Below are 16,682 nucleotides of genomic sequence, written 5' to 3' on the forward strand. Positions count from 1 at the left end.
TTGTATAACAGTGGTTTGTTCTGTGTAGACAATCCAAAACTAATATTGCCTAGGGGAGCTAATAATATTGAGCTTTAAATGACTTTAAAAAATTTAAAACTGCTTTCATTCCAGCCAAAATTAACATAAATTTCCAGAAGAAAAAATATTATAGGAAAAACTGTGAAAATTTCCTGAAACTGTTCAACATCATTTGGGAAATATTTGGAAAAGAAAAAAATTCATAATAGTGCGAATAATTGTATTATCATGGACTGTAGGTAATTATTTATTTGAATGTATAAATTGTATATATATATAAATACATTCAAATAAATAATTACCTACAGTCCATGATAATACAATTGTACTGTATTTTTGATTAAATAAATGCAGCCTTGGTGACCAGGAGAAGCTTATTTTAAAACATTATTTTCAAAATCCTATTGACCCCATACTTTTGACCAGTATACAATACCAGTATACAAGTGGGGGCACTGGTGCCCCCACCAGTGCCGATATACAGCAATATCGCACTGCTACTCGTGTGATATTGCGTTTATACAACAGTTTGACGGCATAATTGTGTATATAAAAACAAATTCAAACATGGAGAGTCTCAAAAACCCTTTTGTATGAGGAACTACTTTCTTCCGCTTTGTATTCAAATCATAACCTGACAGTTAAACAGCTGAGCGTGCATCTTTTAAATTTTAGCTCTGTAGTTTCTGCTTTTTGATGGCTGTTTTTGGGCGGAGGAATACACAAAGGGTACAAAGGATTTACGGATGCTGATATTACTTAAATCAGATTCACTTAAATCAGCCAATCAGATGCAAGAACCAGACAGAACTGTTGTAAAAAATAAAATAAATAAACAAACAAACAAACAGACAAACATACATATATACATATATATATATATATATATATATATATATATATATATATATATATATATACTAAAGTAATTGTTATAGTTTATCAGTTGACTTAAACAGTATGCTGTAGTATTGATTAACATAATACTGTAAATACACGCATTAATTCACTCTATTGTGTTTATAAATCACTATACTATGACTTACCACAGTATTTTTTCAAGTGGGTCGTTTGAATGGCGATTGCTCATCAACATGAGTCTCCTGAGAGGCAGAATAACTCTAGCAGTAATCCTGTAATCAGAGGAGATCTGATAATGAAAGAGTCTTATTAAGCGCACATTAATTAAAGTGTGTGTGTGTTAGTTATTCAAGGTAGATAGGCTACGGAGAGCAGCGCGGTCCATTAACTGTGGAAACGCGTTTGATTAACTAATAAAGCGGATGATTGTGATGGGATGTCCAGCCCCAGTGGACTCAGTGTGGAAGCTAATCTGTCTCTCTGTCATTAATTAATTCACATGAAATCACAGTGAGAAAATAACACGCGCACTGCGGCACTAAACAAAGTATTATGACAAGCGATTCTGTCTTGATGCATTAAAACACAGGTGTCAAACTCAGTTCCAAAAGGGCCGCAGCTCTGCACAGTTTAGTTCCAACCCTAATTAAACACACCTGATCAAACTAATTGAGTCCTTCAGGCTTGTTTAAAACCTACAGGAAAGTGTGTTGGAGCAGGGTTGGAACTAAACTGTGCAGGGCTTCAGCCCTCCAGCAATTGAGTTTGACACCCCTGCATTAAAAGGATTGATTTAATGTTTTACAGTAAACTGTAGCGCCATCTGCTGCTCACATGAGGATCTACACTATTGGTCACTAGATTGATTGTCAGTAAACTAAAGTTAAATATTTGTTAGGAAAATCGTTGTCAAAATACTACAAAAACATCACATTACATTTAACATTTACAGGAATACAAAATAAAAGCATGTTAATTACATTAAATAAAATAAAATAAACAAACTGAAATAAAAAAACATTTAAACTAACAGGATAAATAAATAAACACTAATAAAAACACACTTTCATTTGGTTTACACTTGCAAAGCATTTCAAATAAAAAAAGGTTAATAAATAACATTAAATTAAACATTAAATTAAATTAGGGCTGCACAATATTGGAGAAAATTGACATTGCAAGATTGTTTTTCAGCGATACACATCGCGATATGAAATATTCTTCACTAGATAGATTGAATACCTCTTTTTGTGTATAACTTATCTTTCAGAATGATTAGGGGGATCTTACATCTGCATAAATGATTAAAATTTAATGCACATTATATATTTGACGTTTGAAGTAATCTCACCCGAATTCCCTTAAAGTGGTAGCTCTGCCCCTTTACAAAAACTGTCAATATTTTGCTTCTATTAAAGCTCTAGATTATTCAAATTACTTTTAAACTTGATTTTTAGTGGAGAAAAGTCATACAAATGAGAGAAAAAATGCTTTATATTATATTTGTTTGGTCTTAATAGCAGTCGGACACAAATAAATAAAAATATCACGTGAATGACACGGTGGTCTTTACTATAAAACTGTGTGTGTGTTTATGAAAGCTACAAATGCTGTTGTTCTTGTGCCTGAACGCTTTAAATGCTTTAATGCCTGTTGTATTTAACAGGGAAAAAATGCAATTAATAAACTTTAAATGGTTAAACTTTGCCATTAATCTACAACTCCTGGTCAACAATAGTCCATACACTCTCAGAAATAAAGGTACAGGAGCTGTCACTGGGACAGTACCTTTTCAAAAGGTACATATTTGTACCTGAAGGGTGCATAACAGGGTACTTTTAGGTACATTTGGACACTAATGTGCACCTTTGAGGTTCCACTTTAGACTCCTTGGGTACAAATAAGTATCTTTTGAAAAGGTACTGCCCCAGAGACAGCTCCTGTACCTTTATTTCTGAGTGTGTACTTGACATTGAGATCCTGCGATTGGACCATTGCAGATAAGCATATTGCAATCTCAATGCTGAAACAATACATGTGCAGCCCTAATATATATATATATATATATATATATATATATATATATATATATATATATATATATATATATATATATATATATATATATATATATATATATATATATATATATATATTAAATGCATTATTGATAATAATAAACATTTAAAAACCTATAAATTAAAAATAAAAATTATTATAAATGAATAAATGACATTATAAATTAAAGAATAACTGTATATGGTTCAAATTAGCTGTATTGTATTTATAGTTGTAGCTATACTTTAAATTTATATTTAAGAAACAAATAAGATGTTCTTAAGAAAAAAATATTGAATTTATTATCTTTAATTATCTTAGAAAATGTCTTAACCTATTTCTGAAGATTTTGAGTCCAGACCCTCGTGAGTCGCAACATTGATTGGTTGTTTGATTGACTTATTGATTGATTGATTGACTGACTGACTGAATGATGTTAATTCTTAGTAAAAGGACACCAAGTAATGTCTCTAGTAATACCAAACAGTTGTATTGAATATTTGGAGTTTATTTAAGGCTTTCAGCAGCAGTTCATAACAAACATAATCAAACCACATACACAGAAACAGTCTCATCACATGCCAATCATCCAAATCAGAGCATAAACCATGCAAAAAAAAAAAAAAAAAAAAAGACAAATAAATCTCATTCTGATATACAGGAGCAGATGCATGGATTTATGATCTTAAAGCACAGCAGCAACTCACAGCTCAATATGTGTGTAAACATTTTGATTCAGATTTCATGCCAGATTTCTACTTTCTCAACACATTTGTAAATATATCACTATTCTGATGAAAACTTAATCAAGAGGGTAATCTATTGCTAAAATATCTGAAACTTCATATGAAATATACAACACAATCTCACGGCAATTCGTAACTTTTTCATTTAGTGGCTAATTCGTATGAATTCGTACGATCTAATTCGTACAATTTAGTACGATTTGCTTATCCCCCAATGACGTTTGGGGTTAGGGGTAGGGTCAGGTGCCACGCCTCCTTTTTAAAATCGTACCATTTCGTATGACTGAACTCGTACGAATTCGTACGAATTAGCCACTAAACTGGCAAAACGTAAAATACTTACGTTTTCTCGTGAGATCAGGCGGGAAATATATGATAAAGCAGTTAAAAAGTAAAACATTGAAGCTGAAAATTGGCACAGAGAGCAACAGCGTGCATGCTCTAGCATTCAGTCACATTTAGTGTTTGGTGTTTTATCCAAAATAAAAGCATAAACACTAAGAAATGCAGGGTCATTTAAACCCAAACTGAGTAAAATATGGACTTACCCAAACATTGGGTTAAATCTGGTCCATTTAACTTAATTAAAAATCAAACCGGCAGTTGAGGTAAAATTACTAACCCAGAATTGAGTTGAAATAACCCAGTATTTTTAAGTGTAATTATAAAGCTCAATTTTTAAAGCTCAACAAAAGTTTGTCCAGGTTTGATAAATCAGTAACATACAGAACGCTTCAGGACACATGATTGAGTGTCAGAGCCATGCGGCTGTGTGTAAAACCTGCTCCACAAACATGCAAATCAAGAGAGAAACAAACACACATATATACAAGATCAGGGGTCAAAAATAAAGCACATGAAATGAAGTAAACACAAAACACCATTCTCACTTCCTTTCACATCTGTAAAGTGAGACATCGCATTATTATTTGCTCGTTTTGTCATAACCTTCATCATATTACCCTCTGTTAAAGTCCTCTATTGCTTTAAGTGTTGTAAAGATTTCAAAAAGACTAAATGACCATTAAAATAATGCCTGAACTGTTGTTAAGCTATTGGATGACATTAAATGCCCCTCCCACTTTGCCTTGATGATGTCATTGGAAATTAAATTAGTTTCAGAGTCCGTAAGTCCCCTTCGGCTTAGTCCCTTATTTATCAGGGATCGCCACAGTGCACTGAACCACCAACTGTTTCGGCATATCTTTTACACAGCAGATGCCCTTCAAGCTGCCACCCAGTACTGGGAAACAAACAAACAAACAAACAAACAAACAAACAAACAAACAAACACAAACACAAACACACACACACACACACAATTCTTTATTTATTTCCCCCAGTAAGGGGTAGCAGCAGGAAGGGAGTAAAACATATGCTAGAATAGTTGGCGGTTCATTCCACTGTGGCAACCCCTAATAAAACAAGGGACTAAGCCAAAGTAAAATGAATGAATATATAAACTGTTAAAATAATATATAGTAATACATTTTATTATAATATTTTTATGAAATATTTAAATAGAAGTAAATTTATTTGATCCAGGATCCAAATTGACATTACTTCGTTTAAAACTTATTAAATAATTTTATTTTAATTAAATGTCATTTGTATGAACTTCCTATTAATCAACGAATTCTGAAAGAAAATGTGTATCATAGTGTTTTCCTCAAAAATAATACATTATAAGTGTGGAGATATGATACCAAGGTGTCCATAATCCTGGACCAGGCCGTATCCTGAGCAGATGCTGTGGTGTTTATGGAGGAGCTGAGAGCATGACACTGATTCCTGAAAGACCACAGTGACAGACAAGTCTCCGCATTGATCCTGAAGGGCCAGTCTGAACACCTGCTGGTGACCTACTCACACCTGCAGCTTCTCTACGATGGACATCCAGATTTCTCCAGTCTCCTGCACCTAAACTGCAGCTCTGCACAAGAAGTTTGGCCAGAGGAGGAATGCTCTTCTGAGAGCCTGGTTTCTCTCGTGTTTCTTTCCCCTTCACTTTTGTCAATTGGTGAATTTTTCCCTCGCTGCTGTCGCCACTACCTTGCTTGGTTTGGGACTTGTGGAGCTGCGCATCGATGGATTTGCTCTTCAGTGTTTGGACTTTCAGCAGTGAAACTTAAACAACACTGAACTAAACTGAACTTAAACTCTGAAATCTGACTTTAAAACTGACTTTACTAGAACTTCTATGTGAAGCGGCTTTGACACAATCTACATTGTAAGTTTTATGTAAATAGACATGAATTGAATTGAATAAAATCAGCATATTGCAATTAAATTTAAAGAATCACGTGAATAGTAATAAGTAATGATGTTGAAAATAAAGGTTTCAATAACAGGAATTAATTCATTTTCATAATATATTTAAATAAAAACCAGCTATTTAATATTGTAAAAATATTTTAAAACTGTTACTGTATATTGTGATCAAATAAATGCAGCTTTGGTGAGCACAAAAGACTTTTAACCAAATAATTAAAAAAATTATAATAATAAAAATTATAATAATAATCATAATAATCATAATGATAGTGTATTAACTATTTAGAACCATTTATGGAAACTTCTCTGACATTGTTTACAATATAATATATGGTTTTATGCAATAACCCCCAATAATCCATGGCTTTTCTAATAAGCATTTCAAATAAAGGGTTAAGAAATTCGAAATAATGTTAACATTAAACACACACAATGAGGACGAAGACACTGAGCACTTCATAACAAGGAATTAAATAAATAAATATATAAATATCCGTCTTCGTCTGATTCTCCTACTCTGGTCTGTGGCGTCTCCGTAATCCTTCAGCCAGCTCTTCTGGAAGTTTCTGAGTGTCAGAGACATCGTCTACACTGTCCTCAAGGGAAGGCAGACTAGAATCACTGTCCATTTCCTCTTCCTGCTGTGTGTCCACTTCCTCTTCTACGTCCTCTTCCACTTCCTCTTCTGTCTTCTGTGTTTCTGCACTGGTCTGTGTTTCCTGGCTGGTTTCTGGCTGCGTTTCTGCTGCAGATAGATTCTGGATGAGCTGGTCTAGATTGCGTTCACAGCTCGGCTCTAAAGGGAAATAATCCAGCCATTCGCATAACTCACATTCAATTACTTCAAATAAGATTAACTAAACAGACTAATGATGCTGTTTACTATCTGAAGATTTGTATGGTTGTTTGTTTTTCTCTCTTAACATCCATTGCAGTGTCTTTTTGTAGATCATATATAGCTGGGAAATAAGTACTGAACACGTCACAATTTTTCTCAGAAAACAAATTTCTAAAGGTGCTGTTGACTTAAAATTTTCACCGGATGTTGATAACAGCCAGATAAATCAATATATGCAAAGAAAACAATATTAATTACCTTACAAATAAAGTTATGTATAATAAGATGTAATGATGCAGGGAAGAAGGATTGAACACATGAAGAAAGGGAGGTGAAAGCCCAGACAGCAGCTGAAATCTCTCAGTAGCTCTTCAGCAACTCTCTGCTCTTCCTCAGTGTAAATGAATATCAGCTGCTTCAGTCCAACATCTACATTAGCAGAAGATGAAACCAGGGTGGACATGTCAGCAAGACAATGATCCAAAAAACAGCCAAGGAGACTCTCAGATGCTTTCAGAGAAAGAAAATCAAGCTGTGGAATGGCCCACCCAATCACCTGACCCCAATCCAATAGAGAATACAAAATAAAGCTCAGATTTCATAGACGAGACCCACAGAAGCATCAAGATTTTGAGCACAAATCTGTGAGAAACTCACACCTGAGCAATGCATGAGACTTTATTCTTCATTCTACATGAGAGGCGTCTTTAAGCTGCAGCACCACATAACATTTACATTTAGCCATTTAGCAGATACTTTTATCCAAAGCGACTTACAAATGAGGACAAGGAAGCAATTTACACAACTATAAGAGCAACAATGGATACGTGCTGTAGGCAAGTTTCAGGTATGTAAAGTGTAAGAAGCAAAACATTAGTAATTATTATTATATATTTTTTGAGTACAGTTAGCGGTGGAGCCAGAGAGGCAATTGCAGATTAGTAAGGAAAGTCGAGACTAAATAGTTGAGTTTTAAGTCGTTTCTTGAAGACAGTGAACGTCGTTCACAGTGACTCTGCCGTGAACAGTGACTCTGCCGTTCTGATGCAGTTAGGGAGTTCAATCCACCAACTGGGCAGATTGAACGCGACAGTTCGGGAAAGTGATTTCTTTCCTCTTTGGGATGGAACCACGAGGCGACGTTCATTCACAGAACGCAAGTTTCTGGAGGCACATACATCTGCAGAAGTGAGAGCAGATAAGAAGGAGCAAAGCCAGAAGTCGCTTTGTAAGCAAACATCAGAGCTTTGAATTTAATGCGAGCAGCAACTGGCAGCCAGTGCAAACGGATGAGCAGCGGAGTGACATGTGCTCTTTTAGGTTCATTAAAGACCACTCATGCTGCTGCATTCGGAGCAGCTGAAGAGGCTTGATAGAGTTAGCTGGAAGCCCGGCTAGTAGAGAGTTGCAGTAGTCCAGTCTGGAGAGAACAAGAGCTTGAACAAGGAGTTGAGCTGCATGTTCAGATAGGAAGGGTCGGATCTTTCTGATGTTATAGAGTGTGAATCTGCAAAATCGAGCAGTTCTAGAGACGTGCTCAGAGAAGTTTAGCTGGTCATCAATCGTTACTCCAAGGCTTTTCACCGTTTTGGATGCAGTAATGGTTGCCCCATCCATCTAGATTGAAAAGTTATGATGTAGAGTCGGGTCGGCAGAAACTTCAAGTATTTCCGTTTTTGCGAGGTTAAGCTAAAGATGATGATGTTTCATCCAGTGTGAAATATAACATAAGGCTTTTATATAAAGTATTCAATAGATTTCAGTGGTTCAGCACTTTCTTCTTGTGTCATTTCATTGTGTCATGTCATTACACATAACTCATTTGTCAGATTTTTGTTGTGTTTTGTTTTTATGTGTTTACTCTTTGGGTTCTGAGTTTTGGTGTATGGCTTGGGCGAAAACTGGTTCAATCCCACGTCAACAGCTCCTTTGGAAATAATATTCCAAGAAAAGGACATGACGCGTTTAATACTTCCCATCCCCCACTGTATGTCACCAATGTCATCAATGTGTTTTATTTGACATTTAGCACAGTTTATTGTTACATTATGGGTTTGTCTGTCTGTTCATTGTTTTTCTATGTCGTAAAAACTATAATAAAAAAATACCCCAAAAATTAAATAAACTGATTTTTTTTCAGCTATATATATATATATATATATATATATATATATATATATATATATATATATATATATATATTTAATTTGGTTTACACTCTAAGTGGGTGTAATCACACTAAGTATCGTTATCTTGAACCTTGCATGAGTGCAATGGTCCCTCGGCCCCCTCGCCTGCACTCACACTGCATATTTTCCCCTCCAAGCCTGAGCACGCTTACGTCATCAATAGGCAAGACAAGGCAAGTTTATTTATAAAGCACATTTCATTCAGAGCGGCAATTCAATGTGCCTAACATAAACAGGAATAAAAGATACAAGTGTAAGAGAATAAAAAACAATAAAAATGGATTAAAAACAGATAAAAATGTGTTAAAACAGGTTATAAAAAGAATGAAAAAGAAAAGAAAAACATAATAGTGCGATCCGTGGGCCGTAGCACAGTGCTCATTCAGTAAAGGCACAGCTAAACAGATGTGCGTTCAGTCTTAATTTGAACATGCCTAATAATGCGACTGTTCAGCACAATAGAGATTGCTTTAGGTATATTGTTTTTTTATTATTTTAAGTCATTTGATATGCAGTGACACTGAGTCAAATATATTGCTGAATAGATCCACCACTTTTGACACTCATAAACTTTCATGACAGTCATCGTGCTGCAGGAATTAGGAAGTGTGCTGAAGGTGCAGCTGATGTGCAGTGAGGAGTTTGCATCTTTAATAAATTAAGACAGTTTGTGTTCTTTGAGAAGTATGAATGATTAATAAATGCATATCAAACAGTCTATCAATCAATCTATATCTTAAAAGTGACATCGCGGTTTTAGTTTTGCACTCACACTACAAGAGTACCGCATCAAAGCCCAACTGAACCGCGCTCTGGCACATCTCTTCCAGTCAGGCCACGTCCGGCCAACTGAACTGCACCTGGGCATGATTCGGAGCACTCACACTTGTCAAGCAAACTAGTAAATGAAGGTCAAACGTGCCTGACCACAGTTTAGATAGCCTAGTGTGAGAACACCCTTACAAAAACATTCAAACTAAAACAGGTTAATAGGTTATGACTAGAATTGCATAAAAAAAATCTTCCCTTTGCTAAACAGAAATTGTAGAAAACATTATACAGGGGGGCTAATAATTCAGGAGGGCTAATCATTTTAACTTCAACTGTATGTGTGTATACAGTTACAGGTGTGTTTACCTTCTATCCTGATGTTTGGACACTCCATGCCCCTCTTCTTCATTAGCTGGCGAATGCACTGCAGCTGCGACATGATCTCGTTCTTCTGCTCCATGGCAACAGATTTCACACTGCAGAAAAACACAGAGCGCATAAACAACAGGTGGAAAAAAAACAAAGCAGACGCACAAACATCTACATCTGAACACCACACTCAGCGCTTTTGCATAACCAAAACAAAACCTGTGGTGTTTTTTTATCCAGCACATCAATGCACGCCTCAGCGGAGCTCATATAAAGCACACTGCTTTACACGGATTCAACTTCATGCTCATTTTCATATGCATGAGCCAACATTTAAATGGACTATTCAGATACTTCATGAGATAATTGGAGATATGTAGAGGAAAATTTGGGCATGTGTTTTGAAATAGGAGGCCCTTATTTATTTATTCATTTATTTGATTTTTTTTAAATTAATAAATTAATAAATTAATTAATTAATTTATTTATTTATTTACTTATTTTTTTCTATTTATTTATTCATTCATTTATTTATTCAATAATTTCTTTATTTAGATGTTTTTGTATTATTTATTTTTCTTATTGATTAATTCATTTATTTAGTTTGTTTCTCTGTTTATTTATTTATATTTTCTATTTTTATTTAATTATTTTTCTATTTATTTATTTTTCTATAGATGTTTTTAATTTTTTAATTATTTATTTATCCGTTCATTCATTTTTCTATTTATTTATTTATTTTATTTGTTTTTCTATTTATTCATTTTTCTACTTATTTATTTATTTTTTCTATTTATTTATATATTTGTTTATTTTTCTTTTTATTTATTTTACTAATTTATTTTTCTATTTATTTAATTATTTTTATATTTTTCTATTTTTTTATTTATCTATTTATTTTTCTATTTATTTTATTTTACTATAAAATGTATAATATGTATATATTATTATTATTATATTTATGTATGTGCATGTTTGTGTCTACATGGATACTTGTGTATATGTAGAGCAGGCATATATAATTTTTGTATTTGTTTATATTTCCTTTGCTATATTTGTTTTCCCCTTTGTAATATGTTGTACCAACTGCATATGAATGTATGAAATCATTTCTGCTGTAATTTTCTGTTTTGTAGTTGTTTTTTGTTATAAAGAGTTAAAATGAAAATTTTAATTTTGCTCATGCAAGATATATACCAGAATAAGACTTACTGTGGTAAAAAAGTAACATTTTTATGGGTATATTTTTTTGGCAACAGCTAAAATGTATTGTGTGGGTCAAAATGTATTAATACATTTTCTTTTATGACAAAAGTCATTAGAATATTAATCAAACATGTTCCATGCAAATATTTTGTACATTTTCCAGTGTAAATATGAAAATAAATAAACATTTTCTCAAATATATGCATGCATGTGTATATTTATATGTAGATAATAAATATAAACAGTACACACATCTTAATTGCTTTTATTTTGAATGTGATTATTAGCACTAATTTTACATAATTAATTAAGCACGAGTCTCAACAAAAGTGTTATCAGTTCTTATTATGCTAAGATTTCAGATTTTTTAATGGCAAAATATCATCCAATCCTATCACAAATTGACACTTATGACCTTTTAGTTTTGTGGTCCAGGATCAGAATTGTGCTAAAAGCCTCTCACCAGTTTGTAAGCGGGTCCAGTTGTGTCAGTATAGAGTTGAGCATCTTCTCCGTCTGAGCCAACCTTTGCTCCAACTCATTCAGCTGATTCTCTGTGGAAAACGCCATTAATATTATCATTAGCATCAATCTACTTTCTATTTTTTAGAGGTTTGGGCTGGGCGGTATGACAAAAGTCATCTCATACCCTGATAATGATATACATGATGATGCAGTACCACAGGGGTGTTCAAATTCGGTGCTGAAAGTGTCCTGCTGAGTTTATCTCCAACCTGCTTCAACACACCTGCTAGGAAGTTTATAGTATATCAGCTTGATTAGCTGGTTCAGGTGTGTTTGATTAAGGCTGGAGCTAAACTCTCCAGGACACCAGCCCTCCAGGACTGAGTTTGGACACCTCTGAAGTACCATTTCTGCAATTTCAATTAGTTAATAGTTTAATTAATGATGATTAATGATTACAGGTCCAACATTAAAATAAAGCAAAATATTGTTTAATAAAACGCTTTGTACTTTCAACATTGCAACTTTATTATGAAGCAGTTGTTTGTGTTTCGGTCTGCATCCCCATAATGTTTTGTAATATTGCGCCTGTCTAAATTATGAAAAAGTATTGCTGTAAACAATGTATTTTGTGACACCAAGATATAAATGATAGAGCATAATATGAAACGATATATATGATGATATTACACATTTTTTATATCTGAAATTCTCCAAAAGCCACATTATAAAATACATAAGGCTAACAACAAATGATGCAAACTGATCCTAAACATCTTCTGAGTGTGTTTCTGTGCTAGTATCTTGGCATGCATTGGATAAGTGAACAACTTATTTTCTAGTAAACATGACACAGTATGTGAAATGACTGGAGTTTTGGTCAGTCACGCATGCACACACGCACCTGTTTCCTCGGATTTCTTCACTCCTCGAGCTGTTTTGGCTTTTTGAGCTTCAGAGTCGCTTGCAGACTTTATCTGAAATCAGACAAATGAAGACATGATCAGCACTTCACATCATTACCAGAGGTAATCATTTGAGGTAAACATACACAAATTAGAACAGTCAAACTAATTTCCGGAGCTCTGCACAGTTTAGCTCCAGCCCTGCTTCAACACATCCACCTGCAGGTTTCAAACAAGCCTGAAGGACTCAATTAGTTTGATCAGGTTTGTTTAATTAGGGCTGAAACTAAACCCTAGAGCTGCCGCCTTTCACTGACTTAGTTTAACATCTAACATGAGTAATGTTCGTAAAAATTCAAGATTTTAGATTTACAATATACTAGTCATTTAGTGTTTACTGTATTTTTAAATATTTATTACAAATTATCTTAATTATTGCTAAATTTTGTCGGCAAATGTGTAAATATTATAAAGTGTGGAAATATAAATATATATATATATATATATATATATATATATATATACATATACATATACATATATATATATATATATATATATATATATATATATATATATATATATATATATATATTACTATATAGTATTAGTGCTATAAATTAAAAATATATTAGTGCTGTTAAGCAATTAGTCATGAAAAATGGCATTCAAATTAAAAGTTACTCTGTGTGTATAAATATTGTGCATATGTAAAAAAAAAAATCATATAAAATACAAAACTAATATATTTGCATATATATTTCTATATAATTTTTTATTGAATATAAATATAAATTTCTAAACATAAACAAAACTTTTTCAAATATATATGTGTTTGTGTGTGTGTATAAATTAGGGCTGAACAATATATAGTTTGAGCATCGATATCGAAATGTGTGTATCTGCAGTAGTCACACTGCAGGATTAGATTTATTAAATATTTAACGATTAAGATATTATATTGTATATAATATGGTTATATTTTATTCTTACAGTGACGACTATGCTAATTTACATGTTATTGTTCAGTTTCTGTATTGTTCAGAATACTGTTAAAGTCCCCAGAAAAACATAAAGGATACTACTATATGGACTATCTATTTATTTTTGCTTGTAAATTATTATAGTTTATGAAGATCCACGACATATGAAATCCAATTAATGAAATCTTTCCAAATAGAGCTATGCAAATCATCTGGTGAAATAATATTCATATTGCAATATATTTATCACAGTAAAACTAAATTATTAATATGTGTGTGTATAAATATATAATTAAAGGTCACCTTGAGAAACTTGTAAGCAGCAAAGAGGCCGACCCCGATGGCGTAGATGGGCATGAGTGTGAAGACGTAGCCCTTGTTGTTGTTGGATTTGTATTTGTCGCTCTTGAGCTCCTGCTCCATCAGTTTCTTCATCTGCTGCATGTTTTCCACACTGTGGCTCATCTGAGGTGCTGCGCCCTTCTGGAGCTGCTGCTGATTCCTCACAGCTCCTGCACCGATACCCGGACCGGGACCTGCTGCAGGAAAACACACAAAGTAGTAATAATAATAATAAGCGGAGTAATATTAATAATAATAAGCAAAAGTAAATAATATGCAGATTATTAATAACCAGAGTGATAATAATAAAGTAATAACAATAAAGAGAGTATAATTAATAAGCATGGCAATAATGATAGGCAAAATAATAATAATAATAATAATAATAATAATAATACGCAAAGTAACAATAAACAGAGTATTAATAATAACCAGTGCAATAATAAGCAAAATAATAATAACAAGCAAAGTTATAATAATAATAATAATAATAATAATAATAATAATAAACAGAGTAATAATAATAAAGTAATAATAAACAAAAAAATAATAATAGAGTCATAATAATAATAATAAACAGAGCAATAATGAGTAATTATAATAATAAGCCAAATAATGATATGCAAAGTAACAATAAACAAAATAATAATAAACAAAGCAATAATAATAAGCAAAATAATAATAACAAACAAATTTATAATAAACAAATAATAATAATAAACAGAGTAATAATAATAAAGTATTAATAAACAAAGCAATAATATTAATAAAATAATATTAAACAAAGTAATAACAAGCAAAGTAATAATAAACAAAGTAATAATAATAAGCAAAGTAATCATAATAATAATAATGAGAGCAAAGATAATAATAAGCCAAATAATTATAATACGCAAAATAACAATAAACAAAAAATAATAATAAACAAAGCAACAATAACAAGCAAAATAACAATAACAAGCAAAGTTATAATAAACTGATAACAACAACAATAATAATAATAGTAATAATAATAAGAAGAGTAATTATAAACAGAGTAATATTAATAATCAGAGTTATAATAAACAGATAATATTAATAATAATAATAATAATTGAAATAATAATCAGTAGAGTAATAATAAACAGAGTAATAATAAAAGTGATAATAAATTAAGTAATAATAAGCAAAATAATAATAATAAGCAAAGTAATAAAAAACAGAGTAATAATTATAATAATAAGTAATAATAATAATAAACAGAACAATAATGAGCAGAGTAAAAACAGAGTAATACCAATAAGCAAAATAATCAGTAATAGTAATATCTATAAGCAGAGTTATAGTAAACAGTCATATTAATAAGCAGAGCAATCAGAGAAATAATAAGCAGCGTAATAATAAGCAAAGAAATAAAATGAACAGCAAATAATAAATAAACAGTAATGATAGCAGACAGATTAATAATAAACGGAGGAATACTAATAATAGAGTAACGATAATAAACAGAGTGACAATGATAATTAACAGAGTAATAATAATAACAAGCAGAGTAATAATAAGCAAAGTAATGTTAACCAGAGCAATAATAATAATAGATGTATAAAAATCAGAGTTATTTAAACAGCAGCTCCACACCTGCTCTCCGGTTGCTCCGCGGCTCGTACGGTTGATTGTCTCTGCTGCCGCCGCCGAACAGCCTCGGGAACAGCACGAACACCAGCAGCACCGCGGTGAACGCCATGACGAGCTGCTGCGAGGAGGACAAAACCATCTCGACCGGAAAAACACACAAAAACTAAACTAATGCTGACCACCCACACGTCCCACGAACATTCCCCCAATGTTGACAAAAATCTTCTTCGGTTCGTGCCTAAAACCGAGAACTGCGACATCAGAGACCCCTGCAGGACTGGCGTGGAGTTACAGAGTCACTTTCCAAAACCTCGAGTCAATTGAACCGATTCATTGTTTCGAAGTTAATGATGTTTTTTAGTTTTATTTTACAACAAAATCACTTCACATATAGATTACGAAACCCGCAAAAGCTACAAATAAATATGCAAATAAATAAATAAATATATTAAGTAATAAACACACAAATTCCTGCATAAATAAAGCAAAAAATAAATAAATACGCAAATAAATAAATGAATAAATACGCAAAAAAATAATATAAAAAACACAAATTCCTGCATAAATAAAACAATATATAAATACGCAAATAAATAAATAAATGAATAAAAACAAATTCCTGCCAAAAATAAAACAATAAATGAATAAAATTAATTAATATGCAAATAAATAATTAATTAATTAAAACACAAATTCCTGCCTAAATAAAACAATAAATAAACAAATACACAAAAATAAATAAATAAATTAATCAAAACACAAATTCCTGCATAAATAAGACAATAAATAAATAAATACGCAAATAAAAAATAAATGAATAAAAACTAATTCCTGCATAAAAAATAATAAATATGCAAATAAATATATAAACAAATGAATTAATAAAAACACAAATTCCTGCATGAATAAAACAATAAATAAATAAATAAAAACAAATACCTGCATAAATAAAATAATAAATAAATTAATATACAAATAAATAAAAATTAATTAATTAATCAATTAATTAATAAAAACACAAATTTCTGCATAAATAAATA

At 31.9% G+C, this 16,682-nt stretch overlaps 1 protein-coding gene across 2 annotated transcripts; it reads right to left on the reverse strand.

Moving 5' to 3' along the window:
* Positions 1–3,427: 3,427 nt before the first annotated feature.
* si:ch73-278m9.1 lies at positions 3,428–15,871 on the reverse strand. Of its 2 annotated transcripts, none has more exons than XM_002661331.7 (6): positions 15,646–15,871; positions 13,990–14,222; positions 12,703–12,775; positions 11,797–11,887; positions 10,125–10,234; positions 3,428–6,756 (listed from the first exon to the last, which is right to left on the reverse strand). In XM_002661331.7, exons 1-6 carry the CDS (start codon positions 15,779–15,781, stop codon positions 6,473–6,475), a joined length of 927 nt encoding a protein of 308 aa, XP_002661377.1. In that variant the 5' UTR covers positions 15,782–15,871; the 3' UTR covers positions 3,428–6,472. The 2 variants fall into 2 exon arrangements, with proteins under 2 accessions (XP_002661377.1, XP_005164520.1); XM_005164463.6 differs by having other exon boundaries at positions 13,990–14,225.
* Between the last annotated feature and the right edge of the window lie 811 nt (positions 15,872–16,682).

Source organism: Danio rerio, chromosome 4, assembly GCF_049306965.1.
Source record: "Danio rerio strain Tuebingen ecotype United States chromosome 4, GRCz12tu, whole genome shotgun sequence".
Classification (NCBI taxonomy): Eukaryota; Metazoa; Chordata; class Actinopteri; order Cypriniformes; family Danionidae; genus Danio; species Danio rerio.

Coding starts and splice junctions, on each gene's coding strand:
- si:ch73-278m9.1 (XM_005164463.6), bottom strand. CDS start 15,781: ATGGTTTTGTCCTCCTCGCAGCAGCTCGTCATGGCGTTCACCGCGGTG. Junction 11,888..12,702: donor GAAGAAATCCGAGGAAACAG/GTGCGTGTGTGC, acceptor CGTTTTCCACAG/AGAATCAGCTGAATGAGTTG. Junction 10,235..11,796: donor CTGGACCCGCTTACAAACTG/GTGAGAGGCTTT, acceptor GTTTTTCTGCAG/TGTGAAATCTGTTGCCATGG.